The sequence below is a fragment of the Ictidomys tridecemlineatus genome, chromosome 13 (genome assembly GCF_052094955.1).
Source record: "Ictidomys tridecemlineatus isolate mIctTri1 chromosome 13, mIctTri1.hap1, whole genome shotgun sequence".
In the NCBI taxonomy this organism is placed as follows: domain Eukaryota; kingdom Metazoa; phylum Chordata; class Mammalia; order Rodentia; family Sciuridae; genus Ictidomys; species Ictidomys tridecemlineatus.
The window spans coordinates 34837299-34850664 of NC_135489.1; the positions used below are offsets into that span (position 1 = coordinate 34837299).

Consider the following 13366-nt stretch of genomic DNA (forward strand, 5'->3'; position numbering starts at 1 on the left):
CTCGATCTGCCCCTACTCCCTGCTTCCTCCAGCTCCAGCTCTCAGGTAAGAGGGATTTAGGGTAAACTCTTATCTGAGAGTTTCATTTCATAATAAGCTCTCAGATGTAAGGTGGCAATTTAAGAATCTTTTGAGAAGTTAGAGACAAGATTTGATAAGAGTTCACCTAAAACTATCTTTATAAAATCTCTTTAGACATTTTCTCGGGAGTCCCCTTCCTTCTATTGTAATTAAAAATGAAATTATGCATTTGGTCACATTTGTCAACTTCAGAAATTTAAGCAGCATCCTTTGGAGAAGAGTTGAGAACCAGCACACACCTTACCAGGGGCAGTAGTTTTGAACATTCCTAGTCCATTGTTTTTTTTCTTTTATTTCTGATATGTAAATTCTAGACCATTTGAACTTATTCTGACCTGAAGTGTTTATTCTGCTTCTTATTAAGCACACATTGGGGATGAGAAGATTAGGGTTTAGAGTAGAGTTCAGATATTTCTAATTCCTTGTCTAACCTCAGAGGCCCAAGGATCAAATAACATTCCACTCAATTCCTACCAAGGAGGCACAGAGTAAAATCTGCTTTCACTGCCCTGCATCAAAGAAGAGGGAAACAAAGTTGAAAATAAAAATAAAAATCTGGGGAAATTATCAAGGCAACATCAAGTAGAATTCACCTGGAGCTTTCTAAAGTTCTAATCCTTAACAAAATATCTCCTTAAAAACGAAAGTGTAGGAGGGGGCGAGTAGATGCAGAATCCCAGCAGACTCAATGGCAGCTCTGGGCTTGGCCCCCAGGAACACTGTACCATGAAAATTTGGCCTAGTATCACTCATGATTTTTATAAGAATTCTGGAGTCACCAGTGCCAGGAATGACAGGAGAGACTTCCCTTGCACATACAGGGCGTGGCCATTCCAAATCCTTCAGATGCTAGAGCGCATGCAGCTCAAAGTCAAGAATACAAAGGCCTAGGAAACACCTAGAGAGAACCACTCTTGAAACAGGCTTTACAGCATCTGTGGCGAGTGTCAGGACTCATCAACTACTAGGGCAATGAGCGTCTTCCAGGGGAACAGGGCGAGATTGAGTATGCACTGAAAGATCTCTAATGGTTCCCAAATGATGGGAGTGACGCATCCACTGGACCTGTCAGTTATCTTCTAAGTCTTTCAGTTAAATATAAAGCACTGTAAACTTAAACCTCAGGCAAGGAGCAAATAAGATCCAGTGCACTGATGGCTTGCACACCCCCACTTAACCAGGATGTAGTTAGGAGCAACTCAACTGTTGTGTGACAACCTCTACCAGTCTGAGGCCACTGAATGATCTGAGCCTTCCTTTTGATTTAAAAAAATCCGAGGATAGATTTTATGGTGTTTTTATTGAAAAGAAATGTAAGTGTATAATATGGTTAGCAATGTTGCGCAGATCTCTAGAACTTATTCATCTTGCGTTATTTAAACTTTATTCCTATTGATTAGCAATTCTCCATGTTCCCCTCTTATCCCATGGAAACCACCATTCTTCTCTTGGCTTCTCCAAGTTTGGCTATTATGTCTCATATAATCATTCAATATGTCATCCTATGATTGGCTTATTTCACTTATGTCCTATGGGTTCAACCATCTTGCAGATGTCAAGGTTTTCTTCCTTTTAAAGGCTGAATAATACTCCAGTGCATATCCAACATTTTCTTTAACCATTCATCCATCCATCCATGAACATTGTTTTCATACTTGGGCTACTGTGAATAATGCTACAGTGAACATAGGAGAAATGAATCTCTCCACGATTCTGATTTCAAAACTATTGGATAAAAACCCAGAAGTGGGATTATTGGATCATAGACATGGTAGTTTCATCTATTTGTGTGTAGGTCCATTTGTATGTGTGGTACTAGGAATTAGATCCAGAGCCCCACACGTGCTATGCAAGTGCTCTCTACCACTGAGCCATATTCCCAGCCCCATTTTAAGTTTTCTAAGTCTTTTTTCACTTTTTGACATGGAAATTCTCAAACATACAGAATACAGAGTATATGCCATGATGTGCTCATCATCTGTGATTGTGCAACAGTTACCAACTCAGGGTCAATCTTGTCTCATTTACATCCTACTCCTACCCCTGACCCCATAGCCCATTTTTAAAGAAGGAAATTGAAGATCATGTTGTCTCATCTGTAAGTACATTTATATCCCTAAAAATAAGGATTTCTAAAAGAATGAACCATCATACTATTGGCTCCACTTACTATCAGATGTGGTAATGAGTAGAACCAACCTTCCTGCCCTCCTCCTCCCCCTTCCTTCCACACAGGGGGATTGAACTTGGGGCCTTGCGCATGCTAAGTGCATGCTCTAGAGTTACACCAACAATCTGAACATCTCCAATGGAGATCAAAACCCCTTCGGTTGGCATTTATACTGTTATACTGCTGCTCTCACAGCACCCAGCCTTCTCCCCCTAACAGAGCCACTCCTTTTCTATATTGCTATCTCATACCTTCTTCCAATTCACACATATACAATCCAAGTCAGCTTTCTGGTGAAATAGATGTGACAGTAACATTTCACCGAGGATCTACTGGTGACGCACTGCGACTGTCAATGTTGGGTCCCAGGAAATCCCACCTCCCTGCTTCCTCACCTTATGCAGTTTCTTCCCCAAGTTAGGCTTGGCCATAAGACTTGCTTTGGCTTCTAGGCCATTGGTAAATATAATGCAGGCCTCTGAATTTGAAAAGCATTCATGTATTAGGCCTTGCCTTTCTGAAATGCTATCATGTAAAGAAGTGTGGGCCAGAAGAGGTGGCCCAGCCAAAAGCCAGCATCAAATTCCACAATAGGTGGATGAGGCCACATTGTACTTGTCAATCCACGAGACAACTGCAGCCATATGAAAGTCTTCCAGCAGAACCAGAACCAGACCTGACCCATAGAATTGTGATCTCTGTTGTTCAAGGCCCCTAAGTTTGGGGGTGTATGTTATACAGCAAATGTAACTGTTACATATTTTATCACCTATGAAATGGAAGAATCTTAAGTAGAATCTACGAATTAGCCCTAAAAGAATTATTTCTCACCCTCAAAGTCTTCAGCCTTAAGATGTCTTTTCAAGATGCCTTTCCCCTTACAGAGACCACATATTCAGAACTGAACGTTAGCACACATCATCTGACAAGATTTTTTTTGTTCTGGCAATCTGCATTTGAAAAATCATATGAGGCTATAAAAATTCAAATGAATTTAATTAAACATGGATCAAATCACCTTTATGAAATGGAATTAAATTACATGAAATTGGGCTGTCCCCAGAAAGTCCAGGACATATGGCCACCAGATATTCACTGTTAGGAAGAATTCTACAAGTCCACCCAAATTCTCTGTAGGCCCTTGAGAATATTCAAAGTCTTGTGAGAATGACAACTTTCTCACTGCCCCTACACATACATAGTGGAGCTGGCAATGGGGCTATATTTACTGTCTTGCTGACACCCCTCCTCCCCGCTGTTGCCCCCGACTCTGCCTGTGACCTGAAGCATTCTGTTAACTTATTTTTCAGGGCACCTGGCCAACACTCTCATAAAATGCATGATACTGGAAGGAGACCTTCATGAGAGCTTTTACTGGACTTCTCTGGGCACCTGTGCCCCCAGGCTAAATAGAGGTGAGAGACGTGGCTTGGGGAACCTCAGAGGGGAACAGATAGCCCAGCGTCTCCTGTGGACTGTTAGCAATGATTCCGACAGAGACCAGGGGCTTGTTCATCAGATCCAAACAGTAGGGGTGGAGGGGGTGGGCAGACAGCAGGAGTCCCTTCTACTTGCCAAAGGTTTCATGGAGATGGTATCTCAGGGGACCCTTGAATGAGGAGAACTTGGCCCGCTGGAGAATGGGAAGGAAGAACACCCAGGCTGAGCAAAGAACAGGTAAAGGAGAACTCCCCAAAGGACCTGCCTTTCCTGCCCAAGGAATGAAAAGCTGAGTGTGGCTGAAACTCCAGAGACATCTGGGAGTGGTGAAGACCTTGTTACACAGGCACGAAGGCCACAGACTGTATGTAAGGCTTTGTCCCAAGTAGGTTTGATCCTGCTGGTCACGAAAAGGTCACTCATTCTCGTCTTCCTAAACACAAATGGCCGATTGTTTTCAGTTGGAGGGTATTAGAAAGGAGAAAAGACACAGCCCCTGTAGGACACCAGCGTCTCCAGGCTCTGCACAGGTGCCAGGACTTGCTACTCCACCAATCCCAACCTTCTTCCAAACCTGCAAGGCTGCCAAGATGGACCTCCTCCAGTGCTTTCTTCCTCCTCTGTCCATCACAGGAGACGGGCCTTTCTTGCCCCTACCACAATCTTTTTTTTTATGGGGGGAGGGTACCAGGGATTGAACCCAGGGGTGCTTAAGCCCCTTAGTGACATCCTCAGTCCTGTTTTTATTTTAATTAAAGCTCTTGCTGAGTTGCTGAGGTTGGCTTTGAATTCAGGATCTCATGCCTCAGCTCAGGCTCCTGAGCTGCTGGGATTACAGGCACGAGCTGCCATGCCTAGCTCTCAATCTGCCTCTTGATAGGCATGCTCACAGTCCTGGGTTCTCTGACTTGTGTGCTTGGTTTCTACACCCCCTTAGGGTGCTGGTCTGGTCTTGTTTGTTCACTGCTATGTCTGAGTCCTAAAGTGTCTGGCACTAAGGTGCTTAATAAAGTTTTGTTGAATGTAAAAATTGATGGCCAAATGAATCAGAAGATCTTGCAATAAGTAGTACCAGCAAGAAACCACAAGGGCCAGGGCTAGAGAATGATGTAGAGAAAGGGGCAAAGTCTTTCAGACATCAAACTTCTAAATGTGGGAACCCAGGAAAGATAAGGGAGTCCAGGACAAGTCTACATTTATTACTTCAGATGCTGCTGTTTATAGAGGTAGAGAAACAAAGGATTTTTGTTTGGGGGAAGAAAATAAGGGGTTCATGTAGGACTGGTTGCATTTAGGGTGCAGGCTTCAGATAGGACATGTCAGGTACAGAGGTCCTCTGCATCACTGTATCTAGCTGCTGGGGGAAACTACCTACCTGCTTTAGAATACAGAATGGAGGGTCTTTGGAATCAGGGACAGATCTTTTATCTGTTATTTGCATCCCTACTAGAGTTTGGGACATACAGAAAGCTTCAAATGAATGAAGAAATTCAAGGTGAAAACAAGGAAGCCAGCCAGCCAGGCAGGCAGCTGTGGGCCTTGGAAGAAAGCACCAGGGTGAATCATAGGCAGGTCATAAACTGACCAGGGAGGTCTGAATAGGATACAACAATAAATTGAAGGGGATGGGGAAGGAGGAGTCAGGGGATGACACTGAGGAGGAACAGACATTCTGGTTATACCCGGACAGCCACCAGCAGCAATATGCAAGAGTATCCAGGAATCCCACTACGATACTGGTATAACAGTGCTGCTCAAATTGAGAAATATGTATAGCAAAGGAAGAACAGGGGTGAGGGGAACTCCAACAAAGCTTACTTATGAATATGGATACAAAAATCTGAAAGAATAAATAGAATTACAATACTTTTTAAAAAGATCACAACCAGGTGAGTTATATTACAGGAATGTAATGTTGGTTAAATGAAAATATCCAACTCAAAAAAAATTTTAGAAAAATAACTGAAAGGAAATTATAAAAAAAGCAAAATGTATCAAGTTATATAACAGTATAAATCATACATAAAAATTGTTGGAGGAAATAATGAATAAACCACTAGTTAAACTAGAGGTGAAAAAGGGGGAAATGTCATAAAGAATTAAAACAATAACTAATGAGAGAGCAACTTTAAAACATTCATTAGAGACTGTCTCTTTTCCAATTTTCTAGGTCAGATGAAAAATACAATTTCTTAGGCAATTATAATTGAGAAAATTGATCCCATTAGGGGAAAGTTTTTTTTTTTTTTAATTTTTTTTTCTGATAATAGGGATTGAACCAGGGGTATTCTACTGAGATATATCCACAGACATTTTTTAAAATTTTGAGAAAGGGTCTTGCTAAGTTGTCTGGGATAGCCTTGAACCTGCCATCCTCCTGCCTTGGCCTCCCGAGTAGCTGGGATTACAGGTATGTACCACTCTTCCTAGCTAGGAAGTTTAAACAAATTGCCATAAGAAACCATTAAGTCACCAAAGGTCTCACCTACTCTTTATCCTCCCCCACCATACTGTCACAGGTCTATACAGTTTCCCAAGGGAATTCTAACAAGCCTTCAAAGACCAAAGAATGAAATGCCATGTGAAATTTTCCAGTATGTGAAGGAAAAAAATTTTTTTTCATGAAGCATGAATAAAACCGATTCCTAAACATCTACTTCATGCATCCACACACACCCACCCAGCCCAAGGAAAGTATAGCACTCACAGCATCGTTTGCCATGGCGCACAACTGTAAACCAGCCAACATCAAGATAAACAAAGGTGATATACTTAGCGAAAATAAACAGACTAGATTTCCCCATTTTGGTGTCGATCTCAAAAACGTTGAGAAAAGGGGCACAAAGTAGAAGGATCCAAAATTGATTTTGTTTACAAGGAGCTTGCAAACTGGCAATATATTGTTTAGGGATAGACTGGGAGGAGGTAGCTGAAGCATCTGGTCTGGTGTCCTTACACTCCTTAGAGGAAAGATGCTTCTGGGGAAAGAGCCAGCCAGGTGATGGCGGTTAATCTAATGTAAGTGTGGTAACAACTGGAATACCTAAAAAATAAGACTACCAATATTTGTTGCGAGTTCTTATTCCTGGAATGCCCTTAGCAAGATGTTCGTAAGAATTAGAGTAAATAAACCCAGAATGTACGGGCGTATGAACATGAATCTGAGAAATGATGTAGAAATATTTCATAATGTTCTTCACTGGGTGAGGTGAACCGGCAACTTCACCTAGAGATCTTGTCTGTTGTTGATCAGAAAGTACATGTCTGATACATGAGGAAAGGACCTGGGGAGTCACAAGGGATGTCTCAGACTGCTCCCAGCTTCACATGCACCTCAATAGCCTTATTAGTATAGTTAGTGGGCAAGATCTCTGGTCAATTCTGACTTGCTAATCTGATCCTTTGTGTTAGCTCACAGCTTTTCATTTTTACCTAAAAGCAGCTTAAAGATAATTTTGAGGTAGGGGTAGTGGGATGACATCAAAGAGGTTACCTGGGATATCTCCAAGCAGTAATCTTCTAGTTCTTGAAGCTATTGCATAGATGGTTGTCTTACTTTCTTTAAATGATCTATAAATGCTACATTTGTGAATGATAAATACTTGATGCTCAAATATAAATTTGGCAAAAACACAGAAACTTTTAAAAACTTTGGCATGGAGGGAGAGAGGGAGATGGGGAGGCACTCCTAGAGGCAGGCAGGAAACAAAAATGCACCTGAACAGGAAGAAGTTTCTAGTGCCCTGGGGCACATATCAAGGCTACTGTAATACTCTGCCCAGGGGTTTCATTAAGGGTACTTCACATGCATCATGCCATCTTCTAGATGTCATCTTCTAGATGTATAAGCACCCTATAGAATCCAAAGCTAGGATTTTCTGCACCCCTGATGGAGCAGAGTCTGAGAGATGAAAGTTCGGACAAGGGTGGAGAAGGGCCAGGGGAAAGGAGATAACCAAAATCTGTCTTCTGCTTTCATGTAAACCAATTCCCTGTAACTCCCTTCCCTCCAAGTTTTCATTCTTCATTATTCTTTCCTGCTCTTTTAGGGACCATGAGAACATACCCCTCCACCACCTGCTGATTTACTGTGCTACAGGTTAGTAGTGAAAAACAGAAATCTTAGCTGGAGAAGATGCCTAAACGATGGGCACAAAGATCTGACCAGATGGGCAGATGTGGGAGCCTTCAGCTCTGCAAGCAAGTACCTGGCGTTCAATTTCTTCTCGGGAGTATGTAAATACGATTCTGCTCTGTTCCTCAAGTCTTTATGACACTTGCAGAAAATAATGAGTTACATGTCAATGTCTCCATTTCCACCTAATAAAGATCACAATGGAACCATTAAACTGAGAAATCTCTCCCCTAGAACTCTAGTTATTCATAAAAATTAAGAATGAAGAAGTTTGTCATAACATTTATAATTGAAGAAACTTCGGAAATAACTGAAATGCGAAAAACTAGAGAATTGATTATATGTATTAAGGTACATGCACACAGGCAGAATATTAGAATCTTTCCCCCCCAACTCAACAGGCCATGAAGCCAAGATACATAATCTAAAGCAGAGCTGGGATCAGCTACACAAGGCCCACGATCACAAGGGACCTGTGGTTGATTTAATGAGCTTCTGTTTCCATCTTGAAATTCCTATAAATTTTATCTGTAACCGTGTGATGCAGGTCCAGTAGCACCCAGGAGCATGCTTGTAGGCGGAGGAGATAGGTACAATATCCACATCTGCAATTCCTGTCGCTCATGAGCATAGGATCAGGTAGACCTAAGATATGTGAGACAGACCCACAGCTAAGTAAGCAGGGGTGCCAACAGCTCTGGGAGCTGACTGCAGAGAGAAAACACCCCGAGCGGCTTTATCGATTTGTTGTTTCCCCATATTAAGTCAATGGCTTATCTTGAAACAATGAGAAAACATGACAAGACAGAGCAACCCAGAGATCCCTTTTCTTTCAACCCTGCTTCACTCATTAGTGAACTAAAGGCAGAACATTGGTAGAATGCACAAAATGAGAAATGAAATGAAAATAGTCAAGTTGGTTTTGTACAGCGTTTCCCCTGTTGTGGTTAAGAATGAAATACATGTACACGGGCTACGAATTATGATTGGGACAATTTTGATGATTCTGCCCACAAGTTTAAAGCCCTTATATTTGCATTTTAATTGATGTTGCATAATACAAAGATGACCAGTAACATTCCCGTACATTTTAATTTTTCCTTATGATGTAATGTAGCAAAACAAACAAAAAACCGCACAGAAGGTGAGAGATGGTAGAGACAAAAAAAAAATAAGTATCTTTAAAAGCACTTTTTATCCCCACAAAATGGCTCCGATTTCCACTGGGACCTACAAATTATATAGCTGGATCTCTGACACACACTCCCTCAACCCCTTACTCCTTGACTGAAGGTGCCGACAAGTTCCATGTTCTACAAAATAAAATAGCTCCAAGCTTCCCCTACATCAAAGGTCTTATACTTAAATATCAGGGCATCTTGGAAGGGCTGTTATAGAACAGATCGCTGGGCCCACCCTCAGAATTTCTGATTTAATAGGCCTGCAGGGGCCTGAGAACTTGCATTTTGAGCAAATTCCCCTCAATTCATGTGGATGCTCTTATGCCACACCCAGAACCCCTGGTCCATAGCGCATGTGACTTCTGCCTTTGACATTTGCTGAAACTGAAGATGACTTACAAATGACATGTTCTATTACCTCGTAAATGTTAAATTGCTCCACTAAGTCCAGGTCAGTTCCCTTCTTGTTCAGGTGCCTCTGGGACACAGCAGCAATACCCAGCTCCTCCAGACAATCCACCACGTCGTAGAAGGAGTCTTGGTCTGGCAATCCTGACAACGTCTGGAGAAAGAAGAACCCAATATAGACACGACTTAAGAGACAGTCACAAGGCTCTGAAAGCATTTTTACATGTTAGCCAGGGGCCTTTGATTATAACAATATAGAACAAGCAGATGGCACAGTCATTTCACGAGGGGGAGAAAACTCCTTAATGTGAGGGGTGGGGTAAAGCCCAAGATTCCTGCTTCCCTTCCCTTGAATATGGGCTCAATACTCATACAGTGGGGTGTCACATCATTGTAAGCTCATGTTATGCAGGAAAGCGGAGGGATTTTGCAGGTGTCATTAAGTTCCCCAAATCGGTCGATTCTGAGTTAATCAAAGGGGAGATTGTTCCGAGTAATAATCCAGCGAGTCCTTCAAAAGAGGGCTTAGGTGGTCTTCACTGACTCAGAGACCGGAAACAGATTATCCTCCTGGTCTCTAGGGAGGAGCAAGACCCCGTGGGTTCTTTGGCTGTGAGGAAATGAATTCTGCCAATAGCCATAAGAACTTGGAAGAGGACCAAATCTCAGGGGGGACCACAGCCCCAGCCGACACCTAGATTGCAGCCCTCTGGGACCTGGCTAGGTTTATGCTGGCCTTCTGCCTCACAGGATCTGTGAGATAATAAAAGCATGCCATCCTAGGCTACTAAATTTCTGTCACATGACGATAGAAAACTAATACATCTTGGGATTACTCCTATTACAATCAATACACCAACAGCTGGTGTTATAATAATTTAGTGATTCCCTTTTAATTCAGCAGGGCCTCCTCTCACTCTATGAAACTCAGAAAAACATGAGAAATTTCAAAGTGGCAACCATAAGACAAACACGTAACCTGAGAAAAAGCCAACTCCTCTTTAAATTCTGCCTTTCTTCAAAGGAGGAGGATGGCTCAGACCAGGCCCCTGCTCAGAACTGGGAGGAAGCCTTGGGGAAAACTACTTCAAGCCACTCATCTTATCAGGGAGGGAGAGGAAGGTCCAAGGAAAGATGGGATCTGCCCGAGGCAAGAGGAAGTCCTTGGATAAAATCCCAGCTCAGAGCTGCCATTAGGTCTCCACTTCATGCACACACCTGCATTCTGCAGGAGTTATTCTGGTCTGAAAGTTCAGATACTGGTCTCCATTTCTCTACCTATTTCACTACCTTTGCATTTCTGAGAACACTGCATGCTTTCCAAAGTGACTCTGAAGGAGGTTTAACCTGCCTCAGAAGACCCAAGATCAACGCTTCTAAAGCATCATTTCCAGCCCTAATTCTGACATCTATTTTGGGGCTGTCAACACTGGAAGGGAAATCTACCAATAACCCCCAAAATGGCTTATTCCTCTTTATTCTGTACAGAGAATACTACACATTGCAACTGCTGTATATGTGTAATAAAAATTATAATGCATTCCGCCGTCATTTATTTTGTGAAAAATAAAAATAGTGGAGAAAAAAGATTAGGAACTCATGAAAAAATGCTTGTGGGGTAGTGAATTACTCAGTAAAAGGTGCAGTTTGGTCATGAGAGAAGCCTGTAAATCTGTTTAATAAACAGATTCTCACATGTGCATGGCCAAGCGTGAACCCAGGGCAACTGATGTGACAGTCAACACTGCATAACCAGTAGCAAGAGTCACCCAAGCACTTCCGTCTATCATGAACCAAGAAATCACAAAGAATCCCATTTTCAGCTGGGCTCGATGGTGCAGTCTGCAATTCCTGAGACTCGGGACGCAAAGGTAGCAGGACCTCAAGTTCAAGATCAGCCTCAGCCACTTAGCAAGGTCCTAAGCAATTAAAAAGATGTCGCTCAGGGCTTAAGTTCAGTTCCCACTACCAAAGAAGTTTAATAATCCTATCGGCAATCTTATCCTCTGGTTCCAACAAGAACTCTAGAACTTCTTAAAGAAAATGGCAAGATGCCCTACTGCATATAGACCCTATAAAACATACAACTTGGAGAAAGCAGGCACTTCAACATTTAGAATCAGAATTAAGACTTTCTACACAGCCAGAAGGGATGTCTCTGCCTCTCCACTCCCCTTCCTCCTGACCTGAAGTCAGCTGACCTTCTTTCACTCTGAAGTTTCCAGGGGATTAAAATCCTAGACCTAATCTCCATCGCCTCAGTGAGTCCAACCATGAAGGATAGGGGGATCACTATTAAATAATTAAACAACTAAATCTATAGACCAAAACAGACTCCGGGAGCCTTCACTCAATAATAGGCACAGAACCAAAGGTATTAAAAGGTCATTTGTCATTTCCGCTGTGAAAATCTGAGCCAAGCCTGGGGACTCCAGCTTTCGTGCCTGGCTGCAGGGGAGATGCTGGTCCTTCCCCCACAAATACAAACAGCTTCCTTTTCCACCTGTGATGGGGGGTGGGGAGACTTCCCAGAAACATGCATTTATCTACTTTCAGCTGATTCTCTAACAAGTTCAGCTAATTTACCAAGCTCCCACATGTCCCTGGGCCTCTCCTCCAAGTTGCACCCCGTCACCCTCACTGCCAGGCTGCCTGCATTTGACGAAGGTGACAGTTTTGCCAAATGACTCTGAAGCAAATATTTCTTTCCACCTTTGCCCTCAGATGCCACAAGAGCCACCTGATACCTGGAGCTCCCACCTTCTGATTTTCGTCTTGCCAGGGGTTGTAACAAGGAATTCTTTAATGGAATCTCCTAAAGGGAAAGCATGTCCTAAAGGACATTTCCCCCCTCGTTGGGTTTTTATGGATTGCTTCAAATCTTTTTAGTAGAATAAAATCAGTATGGCAAAGCCTATGCCCCAATATTCCCAGCCGTGTCGTGCATGGAAGGGAAACTTTATATACTGAACCCCCTTTCCAGAGAAGGGATAAACACACAACATGTCTCCAAAACAGCAGAGCAGAGCAGGTACACAGAAGGATCTCTGGCATTATCCTCACAGTAGCCAGGCCTTTAAGGGGTATGACTGCACCCGACATTCTTGGAAAGACAAAACCGTAGTGATGAGAGAACAAGTCGCCAAGAGTTATGGATAAGAGGGTCAGGAAGTCACTGTGAAAGAACATGGGGAAAATCTGGGGGAAGATGAAATCAGTCCCTTAACTGTGAAGGTGAGACCCATCCGTACATTAAAACTCAAAGAGATGCAGACCAAAAGGGAAAGTTCATTTTACTGTGTGCTATTTAAAAAGTAATAAAATGTAAGAACACAGGCAAAAAACTCAGTATGAACGCCACATGGGTCAATTACCCCGTGGCCTGGAAGCAGCTCCCCTCCCCAGGGCAGTCCCATGGTAACCTCTCCTATTATTCATGCTCCTGCATCTGCCTCATTTTATTTTACATTGATCCATACCCGAGACTCCTAGAATAGGGGAGCATCAAGGGGATTTCAGTTGGGTCAATACAGGGAATAATATCAGGGTGAGAAGGGGTTAATTTCTCACATTCCCTCTGATCTTCTGAAGCCCTGTTTGAAGACAAGGGACAGGGCAAGGGAGGGGGGACGGGGGATAATGAGTCTGGTTAACATCCCTTCTTAACAAAGAGACCCACTTCAGTCTCAGAATCCTGGGCAGGCTAGGATTTGCTGTCCTTGTTTTTGCCATGAAAATGTCAATTTTATTTAATTCCACGTTATTACACCACCGTTTATTTTTCTGAAATCAATACGAGTTAGAAACCACCCAACTTGCAATATAATTTCCCAGATTTCAGAGTCTGTTTTTTTTTTTTTTTTTTTTTTTTTCCTTCCAGACCCATTTTAACATTTCAATTTGTTATTCTGTTTGGTATCTCAGAGGATCTTACTCACTGGGGCAATAAAC

The 13366-nt window shown here is 42.5% G+C and overlaps 1 protein-coding gene across 17 annotated transcripts in view; it reads right to left on the minus strand.

Moving 5' to 3' along the window:
- Fhod3 (formin homology 2 domain containing 3) overlaps positions 1-13366 on the minus strand; it is a 428888-nt gene that overhangs the window by 147162 nt on the left and 268360 nt on the right. For all 17 annotated transcript variants that reach the window (XM_078030172.1, XM_078030166.1, XM_078030162.1 and 14 more), the window contains exon 9: positions 9426-9569. In XM_078030172.1, coding sequence (XP_077886298.1) covers positions 9426-9569 — 144 coding nt within the window. The remainder of the gene's footprint in view (positions 1-9425; positions 9570-13366) is intronic.